Raw genomic sequence first — 14,962 nt, 5'->3', positions numbered from 1 at the left:
TTAAAAATTAACGTCACAAAACAGTCCTTTAATGAGCCGCATGTGGTTCCGGAGCCGAGGTTTCCAATTCCTGCCCATGTTAAAATTAACTTCCATGGTGAACTGGCCGTGAATGTTCAGGGGTCGGCAACCAAAATAACAAGAAGAGACATTTTTTTCGAATGTCAAGAGCCACACTGCAAGTCCTTAAAAAGCCGCAGGTTATCGACTGGTAGGCCCTGTAGGTGCTGGAGAAAGTGGAGGAATGCAAGTAATGCTGATCACCCAAACTGGGAGAGGTGGTTCCGATACTCGGGCCTATTGACCCCCGTGGGCTGGACGTGCTCAGACACAGAGGTTTGGGTGGCAAGGGGATCCAGATGCTGGGTTTGATGGCCCAAGATAGTTGTGAGCGTGAGGCTTATCCAGTGAGATCTGCATCCTGGTGTTGACATTGTATGTGGCACGATAGAAAACTGTCTGGTTTCTATCAACAATTCTTGCCAACGTCTAATCTTTGTTAAGGGAGCCAATAGGCTCTTGTTGTCTTTTTACCCATCCAGCCGTCTGCCAATTTGAAGACACCATTTGCCACAACGACTGCAAAAAAAACACAACTCAACAAATTTAATACTAAACATGCGGTTTGGCTTGGCAAGCTTAACAATACAACACAGAACACAATGTAATCTGAATTTTTTTTACCGTGCTGCGTACTGGCGTTGATAGACCTTGCCCAGCGTTGGTTGCGTAAAGGCGTTACAGCAACCGGGCGAGCCTTGAACTTCGTCTTCATTACCTCTTTTCCTCATGGCGCATCAGAACATCAAAGAATCCCTCCGTTCAGCCGCCCCGAACTCCCTTCTTACCCCTCCTTTTATTCCCTTCTTCCTCCCCCCCGCCCTATCGTTTCCCGAACCTTCCAGGACTCTCCACCCAATCCCAATTCAATTCCCAAAGCGGTTTTGCAACCGACCACTCATAACCATTTTAGTTTTTCCTGACGAACAATCAGATTTGAATATCCCTCCGCCTTCAAATTCGATTGGGTGCCCATTGTCAGCCCCCTCCCTCCCCTCCACTGTGATAGCTCATCTGCCAATGAGAGTCGGGCGTGCTATTCAAACTCACGAGAAGTCCGTCTTCTTAGTTTCTTTCGTATATGGCTGATGTAGACGCAGAGCAACGAACGACGATGTCACATTCAGGTGTTCAACACGCCAGATAATTGCACCAGGAGCAGCGGCGAGTGGTATCGCCGTGATGTCTCCCCTTCCCATTTGTGGATCGGGATTTCATCATTGTTGTACGGTCTGTTCTGGATTAGCGCTCGAGTTCAATTCCCACTCACGGTGACAACTGAACTGATCCTGGGCCTCCCCTACGTTGATTCGGCCGCAAAAGAATACCTGGCGGGTTGTGTAAACATCGCCCCCAGGAGAGACAACGGCGTCTGTGCGTAGTGTTGGCCAGCAACGATCCCTCGTGTGCCGTGCCGGCCTTCATAGGTGCTCGCTCGCAGCACTTGCCCCCAACAGACTGATACGGCAACACGGGGGGTCCTTATGCGTCCGTGGACGCGCTCATTTGTCGCCTGATTCCGCACGAAATGAGGCTCACTTAATGTGCTGTTTTTCAAATGATTTTGTTCTACGCCAAACATGATGACAAGGACAGTGCATATCATTATCAGAGTTGTTTCTTTTTGTTTGCATTTTTGACTGCTTGTGTTGTGGTTATTGCAAACATGATCCCTTGTATAAAGGTGTCAGTTTTTGTGCCAGCTAAAAGGGTAAAAACTTATTACTATGATATCTTATATTCATGCCTGTTCTTGTGCTCGTTTGTGTTGTGTTCTGTTGTTCGCGAAATTAGTTTTAATGCATTTCAACCGCATTTATTTATGAAGGTCAGTGAACAAACGCACGCAGGTAAAAAAAATTGGTAAGGGGGATATTTTTTAATGATAACTTTTTTTTATTACAAATGACGCCCAAAATCGATATGCAAACACAGATGGCAAAGTAGACAGTCCCCACATGAATATTATTTTGCCAGAGTTAGATATCAAATCATACATCATAGAGCATCAATCATAAACGGGAGACACAACAGTTATGCTACAGCAAAGTCAAGCAATCTACACACGTTATAATTAACATATCCATATGGACAGGAACTAAAAAGTGGATTGAAATCATTATGAAAGTTACTTTTTAATTCTGTGCTTTAATTATTTAGTATTTGTTTAGTATCTTACACGGTTAGGAAGGATGGTGCCAAAATTAAACTCGAGTCATGCCCTTCTCACAGAAGCGTTGCAACTTTTTAAATTAAATGATTTATGTGCATTGTGAATGGCTACTAGACGAAATTATAAATGTCCGTTTTGTTTCGAACACTTACATTCACAATTAACGTATATATTTAAAACCAGGCTGTTGGTAAATAATGTCTAAATATGTACTAAAAGTCACAATGCTTCCGAGGGGATTAATCAGATCAACATGCGATAATTAACATATAATTCATACAGGGAAAGCGAGTGAAAAAACACGTAAGTTGATGCGTCTTGACAGTTAACTGTATTTAGTAAGCCATTTAATGCTTCAATTAATCATACTAGATTAGGTCATTTTGGGGCAATTGATTAATTGGAAAATCACTACTTTTTAGTCTTGTCTGCTTTGCCTCTGTTGCTGTGGTCATCAACGAAATGTGGTCGGACAATTCTGAGCTACAAAATAATGTACAAATGCGCCCCCCGTTTGGCTCTGACAGCTGATGTTGTTTGGGTTGCCATTTGTGAATTGGTCAGAGGCCAGTTTCAACAATGGCACACCTGTGTTCATTTTTCATTTCTATAAAGTTGGGTTGACAATACATTCAGGTAGGTGGCTGTGCATTTTAATCTTGGAGGGCCAATCCAGCACTTCCAATGTAACATGCGCTTTCCTACAATCAAGTGAATTGTTCAGCATCCGTTGGTGATGCTGTAAATAAATGTACTACTGACGGTCATAAAAAAATACCCATCTTGATTCACAAAAAAAATGTCTCTCACTTTCTAGTCAATGGATGTTTTTCAGTCGAAACATTTGGTTATTTTACATCAATTGTGCAAGCCTTTTGGAAAACAATTTAAGATGAATATTTTTTAGACTAAAGCACTCCACTGGCACACACGTTGATAAATAAAAACGCGAGAACAATTTACCTATATGATATAATTTCCAGCATAGTCAGTCATAAATCCTAACTAGATGTCCGTAAATCCTAACTAGAAGTAGGTACATATGGAATAAGATTATACAGAATAAATTGAAAAGCTGTTAAAAGTTTAGTAAATTTTTGTAAGGGCTTAAGCGATGGGCCAGGTTGCCTGTCAGTCACAAACCTTTCAAATTGTCCCGGAGGAAAGCTCTCAATTGCAACACAATACAGACAGATCAAGTGGCAAAACAAACAATATCAAATTCGATCAAGACACTCCCAGTCCAGTCTCAGCATGGTTCTGCACCAGGGATCTCTTTGCTTTCTACACTGGAGCCCACAAAGTTGAGATGAAATCCTGCACCAGTTGTGAAAACCGCTCTGTGGTCTCGCCTCGTTTACCTGCTCACATTAGTTCCCAGGTCCAAGCTTGCTTAATTTTTTCGTACACAATTTGCTTTTGTCAAAATCTAAGTGGCTTACGTGGCAGGAAACGCTTCCAAGCCACCATAATGGAAGGCTGTCTTCTGATGCCATGGGCATGGATGTCGATGTAGGATAATTGTGTGAAACATTGACCTAAACTTTTTTTCTGTTTAGGCCAAACTTGGGCATATTTTTGTCCTTGCTCACCACTTCCGACGATTTAACAAAAACATTCATTAACATCTACCTTAGTGTTTTTGAGACAGTAACAGTTCACAATAACATTGGCATGAACAGACAATAGTTATCACCAACTCTTTAAAGCGTATTACTGAGTCTCAATACCTTTCTTGTTAGGATTGTTTTTGCCAATTCTGCTTTGATTTAATCTCGAATTTCGTAAGGAAACCAAGGAACACGTTTGATATGGGAATGCTGACACTAAAACTCTGCAAAGAGGCATCAGACACCAACTTGTCTCACGAACCTGCAGGTGGATGTATCACACTGTGCAACAGTGGTTCCTTGTGGCTAACTAATGTTGTAAGAAAGAGAGCAATGATTTGATGCAAGCATGCGAGGTTTAAACATGAGCATCACTGACTAAGCATCATCCACCATTGTATAACGAAAAGAGAACCAGTGTGGGAAGCATGTATAAAGCCCTAATTTAACCTCGAAAGGAGTATTGTATGGATAATATATGGTTTGTGAAGATCCCAGAAATGACACGCAATGTCAAATTTGTGAAATGATTTAAATATCTTTCATCCTGCAGTGGTTGCGTGTGTTTATTGCTCATTCACCAAATTCATAGGTCACCATAACCGTTGTTTTAAATTATGTGCACAAATTAGTGGATGAAACATGTCACAAGAGGATTATTGCAATATTTGTGCCACAGTCAACACAATAAATCCGTTGCTCTGCAATACACTTTAGCAAGGGCAGATTCATTGAGCTGTAACTCAAGTGATGCATGTATACTGAAGTAAGTATGTTATGGATTTACGTGTTTTTGTTACTTACAAATTACATACGTGTGCATATGTTTGCCATATTTAGTTGCCGAGAACACGGAGTGCGTGTTACGCCTGCAGGTAGTGCTTCTGTAAACCCATGGAAGCGATCAATTTACGTGTGGCAAAACAGACACAGCTCATATCTGAGTGGCTGGCAACAAAGCATAAAAGTTACACTTTACGACTGGCAGAGCTCCGAAAACACGACCACTACTGGCTGGCGTTACATCATGCCAATATTCAACTGCTGTGAATTATTAGGGGGCACAGGATAAACATTTCAGATTGTTTCAGAAGCATGTGCAACTGGATGCCCTTGATTTACAAGAAAAATTGATGACAATTAGTCGCGATAATGCTCCACGTGCCATCCCTGGTTACGTGATTGATCCCAAATTTACATCGGGCCCCACCCCGACGTGCAACATAAATGAACTTAGAAGATGCAGATACCACACCTCGTGTGTATACGGCGAAGAGACGACTACGTCTTATCTGCTCCGGTGGCGTCTGTTAGAGGAGCCGTGCACAACTGGCGATTTAAGCGCTAATCCTGACCGTGTGCAGGTCTGTGGCCCACACATTAGTCATAGGTCGAGCTAAGCTGGTGCGATCACGAACACGAAATGATGAACACACATCGCTGCTACCCACTGTGTGACTCAAAGATGAATCAAACGTAATGCTTTCAAAGCCGACTGTGTTCAGTTTAATCTACAAAGAAACGGGAAGGCTCCGTTTAGGTGCTCAAGGTTTCTGATGGTTAAAATTTAATGCAAGGGGCAGGCGCATATTTTTTTAAAAAATTTTTTTATCCCACAACGGAAAAGGCATGTAGCAACTGCCCCCCCCCCCCCCGCATTACGATAATTTCTCAGCGTCGAGGCTGCCCGAGGGCATCTGGGCAAAACGTCGTGGGCATCACGTGAGAGTCGCACCAGTAGATGAAAAAAAAACAAAGCACCACTTCCTGCATTGGACTTGGATTAAGTGAGTTGGATTAGCAAACATTGTGGCATTCAACGAGAGGGTCAGGTGTCAAACTTAATCTGAGTTAAAATTTCTCTCTGTCATTGAACGTGGATGGTAAGTGCACATCTTAAATCTTAGGAAAACTTACGAAGCAGACACGTGCCCACCGGATGGTTGACGCTATGCCATAGTCAAATGAATAGGCCAGTCGTAGCAGTACAATTCATCCCCCGGTGGGTTCCATGAATTGTCACAATTTTTCTATGCAAGAATCCTTTTTTGTTGTACATTGATTGTGAATGGTAGTAACTATAGAGGCTGCAAGTTGTGATGTGAATACCAATACGTACAACTTACATTTATAATGCTCCCATAACATGAAATCAAATGTCTCACTGCAAACATGAATAACGTGAAAAAAAATACTGAAACTTGAGTGTGAAATTTGGTGCATGCAATCATGAGGCTTGGGAATTTAAATTAATTGACGAATAAATGAATGGAGTCCACCCCGAATATGGTGGACAATGTGACCAGCATTTATATCTGCTGCCTGTTTTTCCCTCCTCATTTATGCCGACTCAATGTGGCGAAGGGCCACACAAGCCACAAAATCAATCGGCTCCGAAAATTCAAAGCAGGAATTGAATGCAGGAACACTGCAATTATAGCGTGCACCTGTCTTTCACAAACACGTATTCACAGAACGCCCCTGTTTAGTCTTATGGAATGTATGTGTAACGGCTGTTAGTGAGCATCTATTAAGGCTGGTTGGTATGATGTACAGTGAAGGGAAAAAATATTTGATCCCCTGCTGATTTTGTCCGTTTGCCCACTGACAAAGAAATGATTAGTCTATAATTTTAATGGTAGGTTTATTTGAACAGTGAGAGACAGAATAACAAGAAAATCCAGAAAAACGCATGTCAAAAATGTTATAAATTGATTTGCATTTTAATGAGGGAAAAAAGTATTTGACCCCCTCTCAATCAGAAAGATTTCTGGCTCCCAGGTGTCTTTTATACAGGTAACGAGTTGAGATTAGGAGCACATTCTTAAAGGGAATGCGCCTAATCTTAGCTTGTTACCTGTATAAAAGACACCTGTCCACAGAAGCAATCAATCAGATTCCAAATTCTCCACCATGGCCAAGACCAAAGAGCTCTTCAAGGATGTCAGGGACAAGATTGTAGACCTACACAAGGCTGGAATGGGCTACAAGACCATTGCCAAGCAGCTTGGTGAGAAGGTGACAACAGTTGGTGCGATTATTCGCAAATGGAAGAAGCACAAAAGAACTGTCAATCTCCCTCGGCCTGGGGCTCCATGCAAGATCTCACCTCATGGAGTTGCAATGATCATGTGAACGGTGAGAAATCAGCCCATAACTACACGGGAGGATCTTGTCAATGATCTCAAGGCAGCTGGGACCATAGTCACCAAGAAAACAATTGGTAACACACTACGCCGTGAAGGACTGAAATCTTGCAGCGCCCGCAAGGTCCCCCTGCTCAAGGAAGCACATATCCATTCCCGTCTGAAGTTTGCCAATGAACATCTGAATGATTCAGAGGACAACTGGGTGAAAGTGTTGTAGTCAGATAAGACCAAAAGGAGCTCTTTGGCATCAACTCAACTCGCCATGTTTGGAAGAGGAGGAATGCTGCCTATGACCCCAAGAACACCATCCCCACCGTCAAACATGGAGGTGGAAACATTATGCTTTGGGGGTGTTTTTCTGCTAAGGGGACAGGACAACTTCACCGCATCAAAGGGACGATGGATGGGGCCATGTACCGTCAAATCTTGGGTGAAAACCTCCTTCCCTCAGCCAGGGCATTGAAAATGGGTCGTGGATGGGTATTCCAGCATGACAATGACCCAAAACACACGGCCAAGGCAACAAAGGAGTGGCTCAAGAAGAAGCACATTAAGGTCCTGGAGTGGCCTAGCCAGTCTCCAGACCTTAATCCCATAGAAAATCTGCGGATGGAGCTGAAGGTTCGAGTTGCCAAACGTCAGCCTCGAAACCTTAATGACTTGGAGAAGATCTGCAAAGAGGAGTTGGACAAAATCCCTCCTGAGATGTGTGCAAACCTGGTGGCCAACTACAAAAAACGTCTGACCTCTGTGATTGCCAACAAGGGTGTTTCCACCAATTACTGTCATGTTTGCAGAGGGGTCAAATACTTATTTCCCTCATTAAAATGCAAATGAATTTATAACATTTTTGACATGCGTTTTTCTGGATTTTCTTGTCGTTATTCTGTCTCTCACTGTTCAAATAAACCTACCATTAAAATTATAGACTGATCATTTCTTTGTCAGTGGGCAAACGTACAAAATCAGCAGGGGATCAAATACTTTTTTCCCCTCACTGTACAAGAGGGTGGCGGTGTGGTTAGCACCATGCCAATTTGCCTCTGTCTCCCCAGTTCCGTTATTTACACACACTGTAAAAGATAGTACTAATCTCAGGCTGAGTCAAACAAAGGGAACTGAACAATAGGTTCAGACACCATGTGTCACTGAACTTAGCTATGGTCGTGAATCGAACCCTGGTTGATGGGATCACAGTAGTCTGAAAACCATTCCATCACTGATTCCATCTTGCACACACACGAGCACAGAAAGGCCACACTATCTCACGTTGCCAATGGCCTCAGTACAGCAGCACGCGGAAGAGGATAGGACATTAAGGGTGAGATAATTACGTGGCACCACGGCCAAACGTATCCTACCTGGGAGTGCCTGTCGGCATGCGTGTCGCGTTGTCAGCATTGCTCACCGCTCTCCTTACCTTCCTGACATAACACTTGTAACTGTCAGTCCGTCACAGATGCACTGGATGCCCATTTGATTGAAAACTTAGTACCTTTTCAGGGAAATTACCATTGATAGTACCTCTGTATTAGTTTAGGCAGTGAACTTTAATGTAATTTCCAAAGCGAATACTTTGTGAATTAAATTATATTGTCATTTTCGGACAAAACCCTCTGGCATAACTCATCCTATGTGAAGACAGCCAGAGGAGCGTGGACATTCTTCCACTATCTAAGTAAGTGCTGGCATGAGAGGTGAGTGCTACCCAATGATCGTTTCAGAGCACAACTGTGCCTTCATAATATTCCTTTATCAGACTATTGCATTTTAACAAACACAATTTTATCATCCATCTACCACTGGTCGTAATAACTAATTTATTCAGTAATTCTGTTAAATTTATAAACGCAATAGAGCATTCCTTTGCTTTGTTGTTGAAATACCACGTGGTTCCACCTCATCAGTGACTCCAGGCCAGACTAAAATTTCACTTTTTGCACCATCCTTCTCACGAAAGTACAAAAAACACATGTGCCAGTATAATATTACAAAGTAAGACAATTGTTATCCCTCCCTCGAATGCCTATGTACAGTGGTGCACTCACAACTTCACAGCGAGTGCAGACGAGATACGGGGACATTTCTGTCCAAAGCGATGGATGTGAGAGCAATGGGAAAAAAGATCTGTCACGCTGTAGCAGCACTCTAACTATTCCATGGTAGCTGTAAACATTTTTTTTTGTAATGGTGTACATACTTGCTCTGTCGAAATTTTTTGAAGCAATGGAAGCCAATTTAAAAGAGTGACACTTTACACTTAGCAGCTGTAAATAACCACGGTGGGATTGATGGGGAAATGACTTCAAAATGTGTGGTCAACCAACACGTAGTCGTTCAGCGATTGTTGAATCGCCAGGTTATCAACACAATAATAATTGTCACCGTTTATCAGAACCAAACTGCAACCCACCTTCGATTGTTGTGTTAGTCGCGGTGCGTCGTTAACCAAAGCGAATGTATTTATACATGCTGCCAATGTTCGCATGAGTAATGCTTGTTTTATTTTTGCTTGTTTTTTTCTTCTTCTTCTTAATAAACATTGCAAAAAGGATTAAACTATACACTGGTAATTATACGTTGAAGCGTATTGTACATCCAGTCAAAATGATGGATAGTAGTTCTTAAAATATTAGCATTAATTCAACGACTGTATGTTCAATTAAGCAAGTAAACAAGTGAAGCAACTGCTAGTTTTTTTTAGTTTAAAATATACCATCACAACCTAATATAACTTTTGCACTTGGATAATTCTTTCAGTTTATTTATTTTCTTTTTTTAAAAATAAAATAATTATCATTAAATGAATTATTAAAAAATAACTTCTCATGCCATCACATGAATTGAAATTCTATTTACATGCAGTCAGACCTTTTCCGAGACATTTTACATGTTTGCAGTACAAAGTCTGAATGCTCTTAAGTTTAGCGAAACAAAAAAACTGAAAAGAATTATATAAGCCGGTCGTAAGTAAACAAATTTAAATGAACACTTTCTAAAGAAAGGTGGTATACTTTTGTTTTAATTATCACAACAGAGTCTTAATAACTAACTTCTTTACAATGTCTATTACATTCGATACTAATAGAGATACACGCCACAACCTGGGCCAATATCACTCCAAAAATTTGCCTAAAATATGAAGCGTAAAGTACAGCAATTCCTTAATCAAACAAAGTAATAAGGGGGGGGGGGGGGGGAGAAGCTTTTGTCAAACCTTTCTCTAAACCTTTTCTCACACAAAAGTGTGCTTGGCTGTCCGTGCACCACACTCACACCTCGGTCTGGAAATCGCCCGTTCCTCCCGTGAAGGAGATTAGGTCTTCCGAAGCTTCTTGCTCCGACGCATCCTTCATCTGGTGCTCGTGTCCCGTGCCGTGGAAGGGCCACATGGCAGGAGCGGGAGACTGCCGCCGGCTGCTGTCGGTCGTCGGCAGATCTAGCGGAGGGCGACTCTGAGAGGACATCTCCTGCACGAGCACCGACGGCAGGAGTGGCAAGCGATGAGACTGTCGCGCAATGTCACTGGTTGGACCACAATGACAATTCCAGTTAATTGGATGAAGGGCAGAACGGTATGTCGCGAGTCACGCTTAATGCAAATTACTACGTGCGGGTGTGAATGATAGTGATGACTGTGGTTGTGTTGATCGTGGACAATAACACAACAATAATAACGAGGGTGATGAGCGTGATGGTTATGACCAGGACGATCAGGATGACAGCATAAACCATCACGCGACCTCTGGTCAACCTCGCAGCAGCTTTCGGCTGGCCATCGAACAAAGACGGTCACTGCATCGTGCGCTTTCAGATGCGCTTCTGCGGCTGTCTGGAACGCTCTTTCTTCTGATATTAGGAAGCCAAAGGGGGCTGTGCACTTGTAAATCATCTAGATTGAAAACCAATTTCTTTAAAACTGATTTTTGCGTTTAGTTTGTTGTCATTCCCCCGCACCTCCGATTAGCACGGTTGGTCCTGTACAGTGGGAAAGAAGTTTAACATACATGACGATGTTGAGGGTGAATGATGAGGAAACTGATAATGACATTATGGTAACAATTGCATTGAATCTTTATGGTGATATTGTGATTTGTTTGTCAGTCTACATTAGGTATTATGGCTGCCAGCGCTTCAATAGACTCCCAGCCTGGAAAAGCATGTGGAAACTCTCCCTCCCTCACTCAACTCTGCTGAGTTATCGAGGTGCCATGAACTCCATGCCAGCCATTTGGATGGGACACATTCCGCTATTCCAACGAGGACAGGACCTCCTGTTCCAGGGGCTTAGACCATAAAGCTATGGCCATGACTGCTGGCAGAAGGAAAGACCAATTTGGATGATGCCAAGAGTAATACCTGTCAAAAAATGTGCTCCTGCAAAGGTAAATTTAAGTTATTACTGCAGGCATGAACTTTTGCCAGGATTACTGAGGACACCCCCCCCCCCCACTGTTCTCTTATTAATTACATGTCATGTGCCGTTCACGACACCATTTCCACACGCCCGCTCTTAATAGTTAAATAATTCAACCACTTGAAATTGTGTCGCCGCACTCCAGCGGGCTTTGGGCGATGCTCATCACTGCTGCTAGCCCTGAGCCAGTCATCGAAATTCCATATGCCTATGCCAAGGACCATGGGGACACATCGCTAGGAGGTTGACGAAGCTTATTTTTTCCTCCGAAAAACAAATGAGTATCAATTTATGGTACTTGAAGGGGAACGATTGAAAGACTGGCTCACTCCACAGCAATGTAGAATTTATACCACTGGCTTAAAGTAGTCGGTACATGTGAGCACCACGTCAGGGTAATTTGTGGAGACAGACTTTAGTGCTCTCCAACCAAGGCTGAGAGCGGTAATGCATTAGCTTTGTAGAGCGTGGTCGCGATAACTGATGAAGATGATGCAAAACAAATGTAACTTTTGTATGCACTTTTGTCGCTCGAAGGGACTTAACCGATAGGATATAGGCCAAATTGAACATTGGCTGCCAAAAACTTGAAGACAAAAACCAGTGCTAAAAGGGTTCACAAAATCAACATTAAATGAAGTGTGCACCCCCCCGGCCCCCTCTCAGCCTCATGGTGTCATTGCTTGTGACTTTATCTTGAAACATCGCACGTCATGCGTGGTGTGACGCCACCTCACTAAGCTTTTTGAAACTAAACGATATTATCGCTAGTTAAATATTTTCCAAAAAACCGGCACTCACGTGGGAAAGTGTCAAAAGCGTACATGCGCTTTTTTCTCCCTCGTTTATTTCAACCTATCCGCGTCGGTCTACAACCATGGCTCTTGCCCCGCATAGAGCAGGCGCGTTTATGGACGTGCAGGAGGAGCTATGTTAAGCACCATAATGCCCTGTGCCAAAGTGCACAAGGGCTTTGTAGCGCAGGGCAATGTAATGTGCAAGGACCAGGGCCAGATTTAGGTTCCTAGGCACTTCTGTTTCGTAGGCCTTCAGTGATAGCTTTCTACAGTTGGCACTGCTGTCCCTTGTCGCTACTACTACTACTGCCGCTGTCACTTGCTCGTTTCACACGGTACTTCGTCCAGTCGCTGGACAGATCTCGTTACTAATACGTTCATTATTTAGTCTGTGACCCTAATTTGATGGGAGCACGCTGTGTGCCGCAGATAAGCAGCTTTAATTTGAAACACTGTGCCTATCCTTGCTTTATCAATGAATTCATTCAAGAATATTTCTTGGTTCCATTTTTTTCAATAGAAACAAAAATACACGGTCACAGTTTTTTGTAGGCCCTTTAGTTTTCATCGGCCCTAGGCACAGTAGGCACTGTGTCTGGAATGCCTTTAGATTTCATAGGCACTGTTGGATAATACGGCCCTGGCAAGAGGGGTGTCGGAATATAATTGTGCAGCATTATCTCTTATAGAGGTCATTTGCTTCATCCGTGCTCTCCCTCCCACGCTCTAACCCGTCTCGTGTACACGCTCAATTCGTCGCCTTGAGGCAAATCATTTGCACGGATTTTACAAAATAGCTCAAACTGGGAAATTGCAATCATTACAATGTTATTATTAGATGATGACACGCACAAACAAATGAACACTTAGTTGCTCGTTTCACTGAAATTAAAATGAAATGTAACTGCAGTTATTGTTAAAGACGCTTCAAGTTTCACAACTGAAACTCACTCTCCTCCTCGCGATGCCAATGAATCGTGCCATGAGCTCGCTGCACACGCTGCACTAACTGCGCATGCTGCACACGCTTCAGCTACATGCACGCTGCCCTCCCGCAAGAGCTGCCCAGCACTGGAAGGCTGCACGGTGAGTGGCGTTGTGGCGCAGGTGAATGTTGCATGTTTCATGGTGCGTGATATTTGGTGCCGTGTGTGTGGGGTTCTGAGCTCGTGTCCCATCGCTCGGTAGACTCACGCTCACGCTCTCCACCACCGAGTCGCTGCCAGGGGACGACAGGCTCCATCTTTTCTCCGACTGCTGCAAAAAATATAATAACGAAAGGGCTGATGTAAAGTCTCTTGGCAAGGGTGGCGTACTAATATATTTTTGTACTTTTCCATCTGGAGTTTATCGTTGGTAGCTCACACGATTATCATGTTACATTATTTATGTGACTGAAATGATTACACATGATTATTGCCCAGGCGACGATTCATTAGCACGGTTATTCAGTACGTGTGTAGTGACATCGGGGATGTCACTGTATTGGTGCTGGCCCGAGAGGTCCGTGGCGCGCGATGCACCGTCATAGGGGGTGATCACGTGTCCGGCGGGAGCTCTCGAGAGGGATTGAGAGGGAGCTAGAAGGCTCGAGAAGGCGGGCGGGGCCAAGGGCGGAGTGGCCCCGACCCAGGGGGACGTAAGTCCCTGAGAGGGACCGGGGTCGCTGCATTCGGCAAGCTGGAAGCTCTACGTCCTACGAGGCATCAACACGTGGTCGGGGACCCGAGTGAGGGCCAGACCCTTCGTAGCTGTAACTCCTCCGTATAGCGTAGTTAGCTGGGTGGTCACCACCCTAGGCTGTATCTGGTGAAGGGGCAGTTACCACTTCGTGTTAACGTGTTGATGTTACAATAAAAGTGTTGCCTCTAAAGAACAACGTCTGCGACTCAGTTGGACTCACTACACTTGCAACACAGTCGCTTTACATTTTTGGATGCCTTTTGTGAAGAGTGTGGGTAATTCTGCAGCACAACTCTCTACTTATGCTGCGAGCGCTGTGCGTACTCAGAGGCCTGCGAGCAGACGTGGAAAGTGCTGGATTCACATCCCTTCAGAAGGACAGGCACACCCGTCGAATTCCCACACACGGGAATGTACCGCTGATTAGCACGTTCGGCTACGTATTGTGCGGAAGAAGCTCAATAAACACATACGTGTCTTTGACCTTTGACCGGATGATCAAAACAGGTTGCCTCAAAGCCCATCTCGATTACAATCATTGTCACATCAACATTTCTCTATCCACTGCTAGACAGAATCCCTCCAGCCTTGGTACAATTTCTGCTTGCTTTCACAGCTGCCAATATATGTTGTTCGTTATCTTGCAACGATTAAATCTGTCCACCTTTGTTCTGGTCATCCCGCTCAACATCTCTCTGCTCAGTGCCAGTTCTCTTCCTCCACCTCGCTTCATATCACCAAGCAATTTGCCCTGCCCAAGTACATTTTCATTCCAGCTATAGAGCCTGCCAGTAATGATGTTCATCAAGAGGGTACATTCAGGTGGGGCTCCGCTTCCAGATACTGCCAGCCAGACTCCTTTGACAAAAAAATTTGGTGCGACCGGTGGAATTATATTATAGCACTGCTAGATACTTTTGTCAAGCCACGTGACAGTGTAGCAGAACACTCAACTCACTATGGGAAGGTTACGAATTGAAATCTCAGCTGGGGATGAATTCATCAGATAATTGCCCCACCTCCAGTGCCGGATTAAGCTAGTGTGGGACCTGTAGTGTATGTTATAAAGGGGG

At 43.7% G+C, this 14,962-nt stretch overlaps 1 protein-coding gene across 1 annotated transcript in view; it reads right to left on the bottom strand.

Moving 5' to 3' along the window:
* Positions 1 to 1,920: 1,920 nt before the first annotated feature.
* Positions 1,921 to 14,962, bottom strand: part of ADGRB3 (adhesion G protein-coupled receptor B3) — a 174,946-nt gene continuing 161,904 nt past the window's right edge. The window contains exons 30-31 of the mRNA XM_032961547.2: positions 13,401 to 13,463; positions 1,921 to 10,462 (exon numbers count right to left, since the gene is read on the bottom strand). Of these exons, the coding sequence (XP_032817438.2) occupies positions 10,265 to 10,462; positions 13,401 to 13,463 (261 nt within the window). The 3' untranslated portion in view covers positions 1,921 to 10,264. The remainder of the gene's footprint in view (positions 10,463 to 13,400; positions 13,464 to 14,962) is intronic.

Source organism: Petromyzon marinus, chromosome 27, assembly GCF_048934315.1.
Source record: "Petromyzon marinus isolate PM22_M1 ecotype Great Lakes invasive population chromosome 27, UKy_Petmar_22M1.pri1.0, whole genome shotgun sequence".
NCBI lineage: Eukaryota > Metazoa > Chordata > Hyperoartia > Petromyzontiformes > Petromyzontidae > Petromyzon > Petromyzon marinus.
This window is presented reverse-complemented; position numbering and strand designations above follow the sequence as displayed.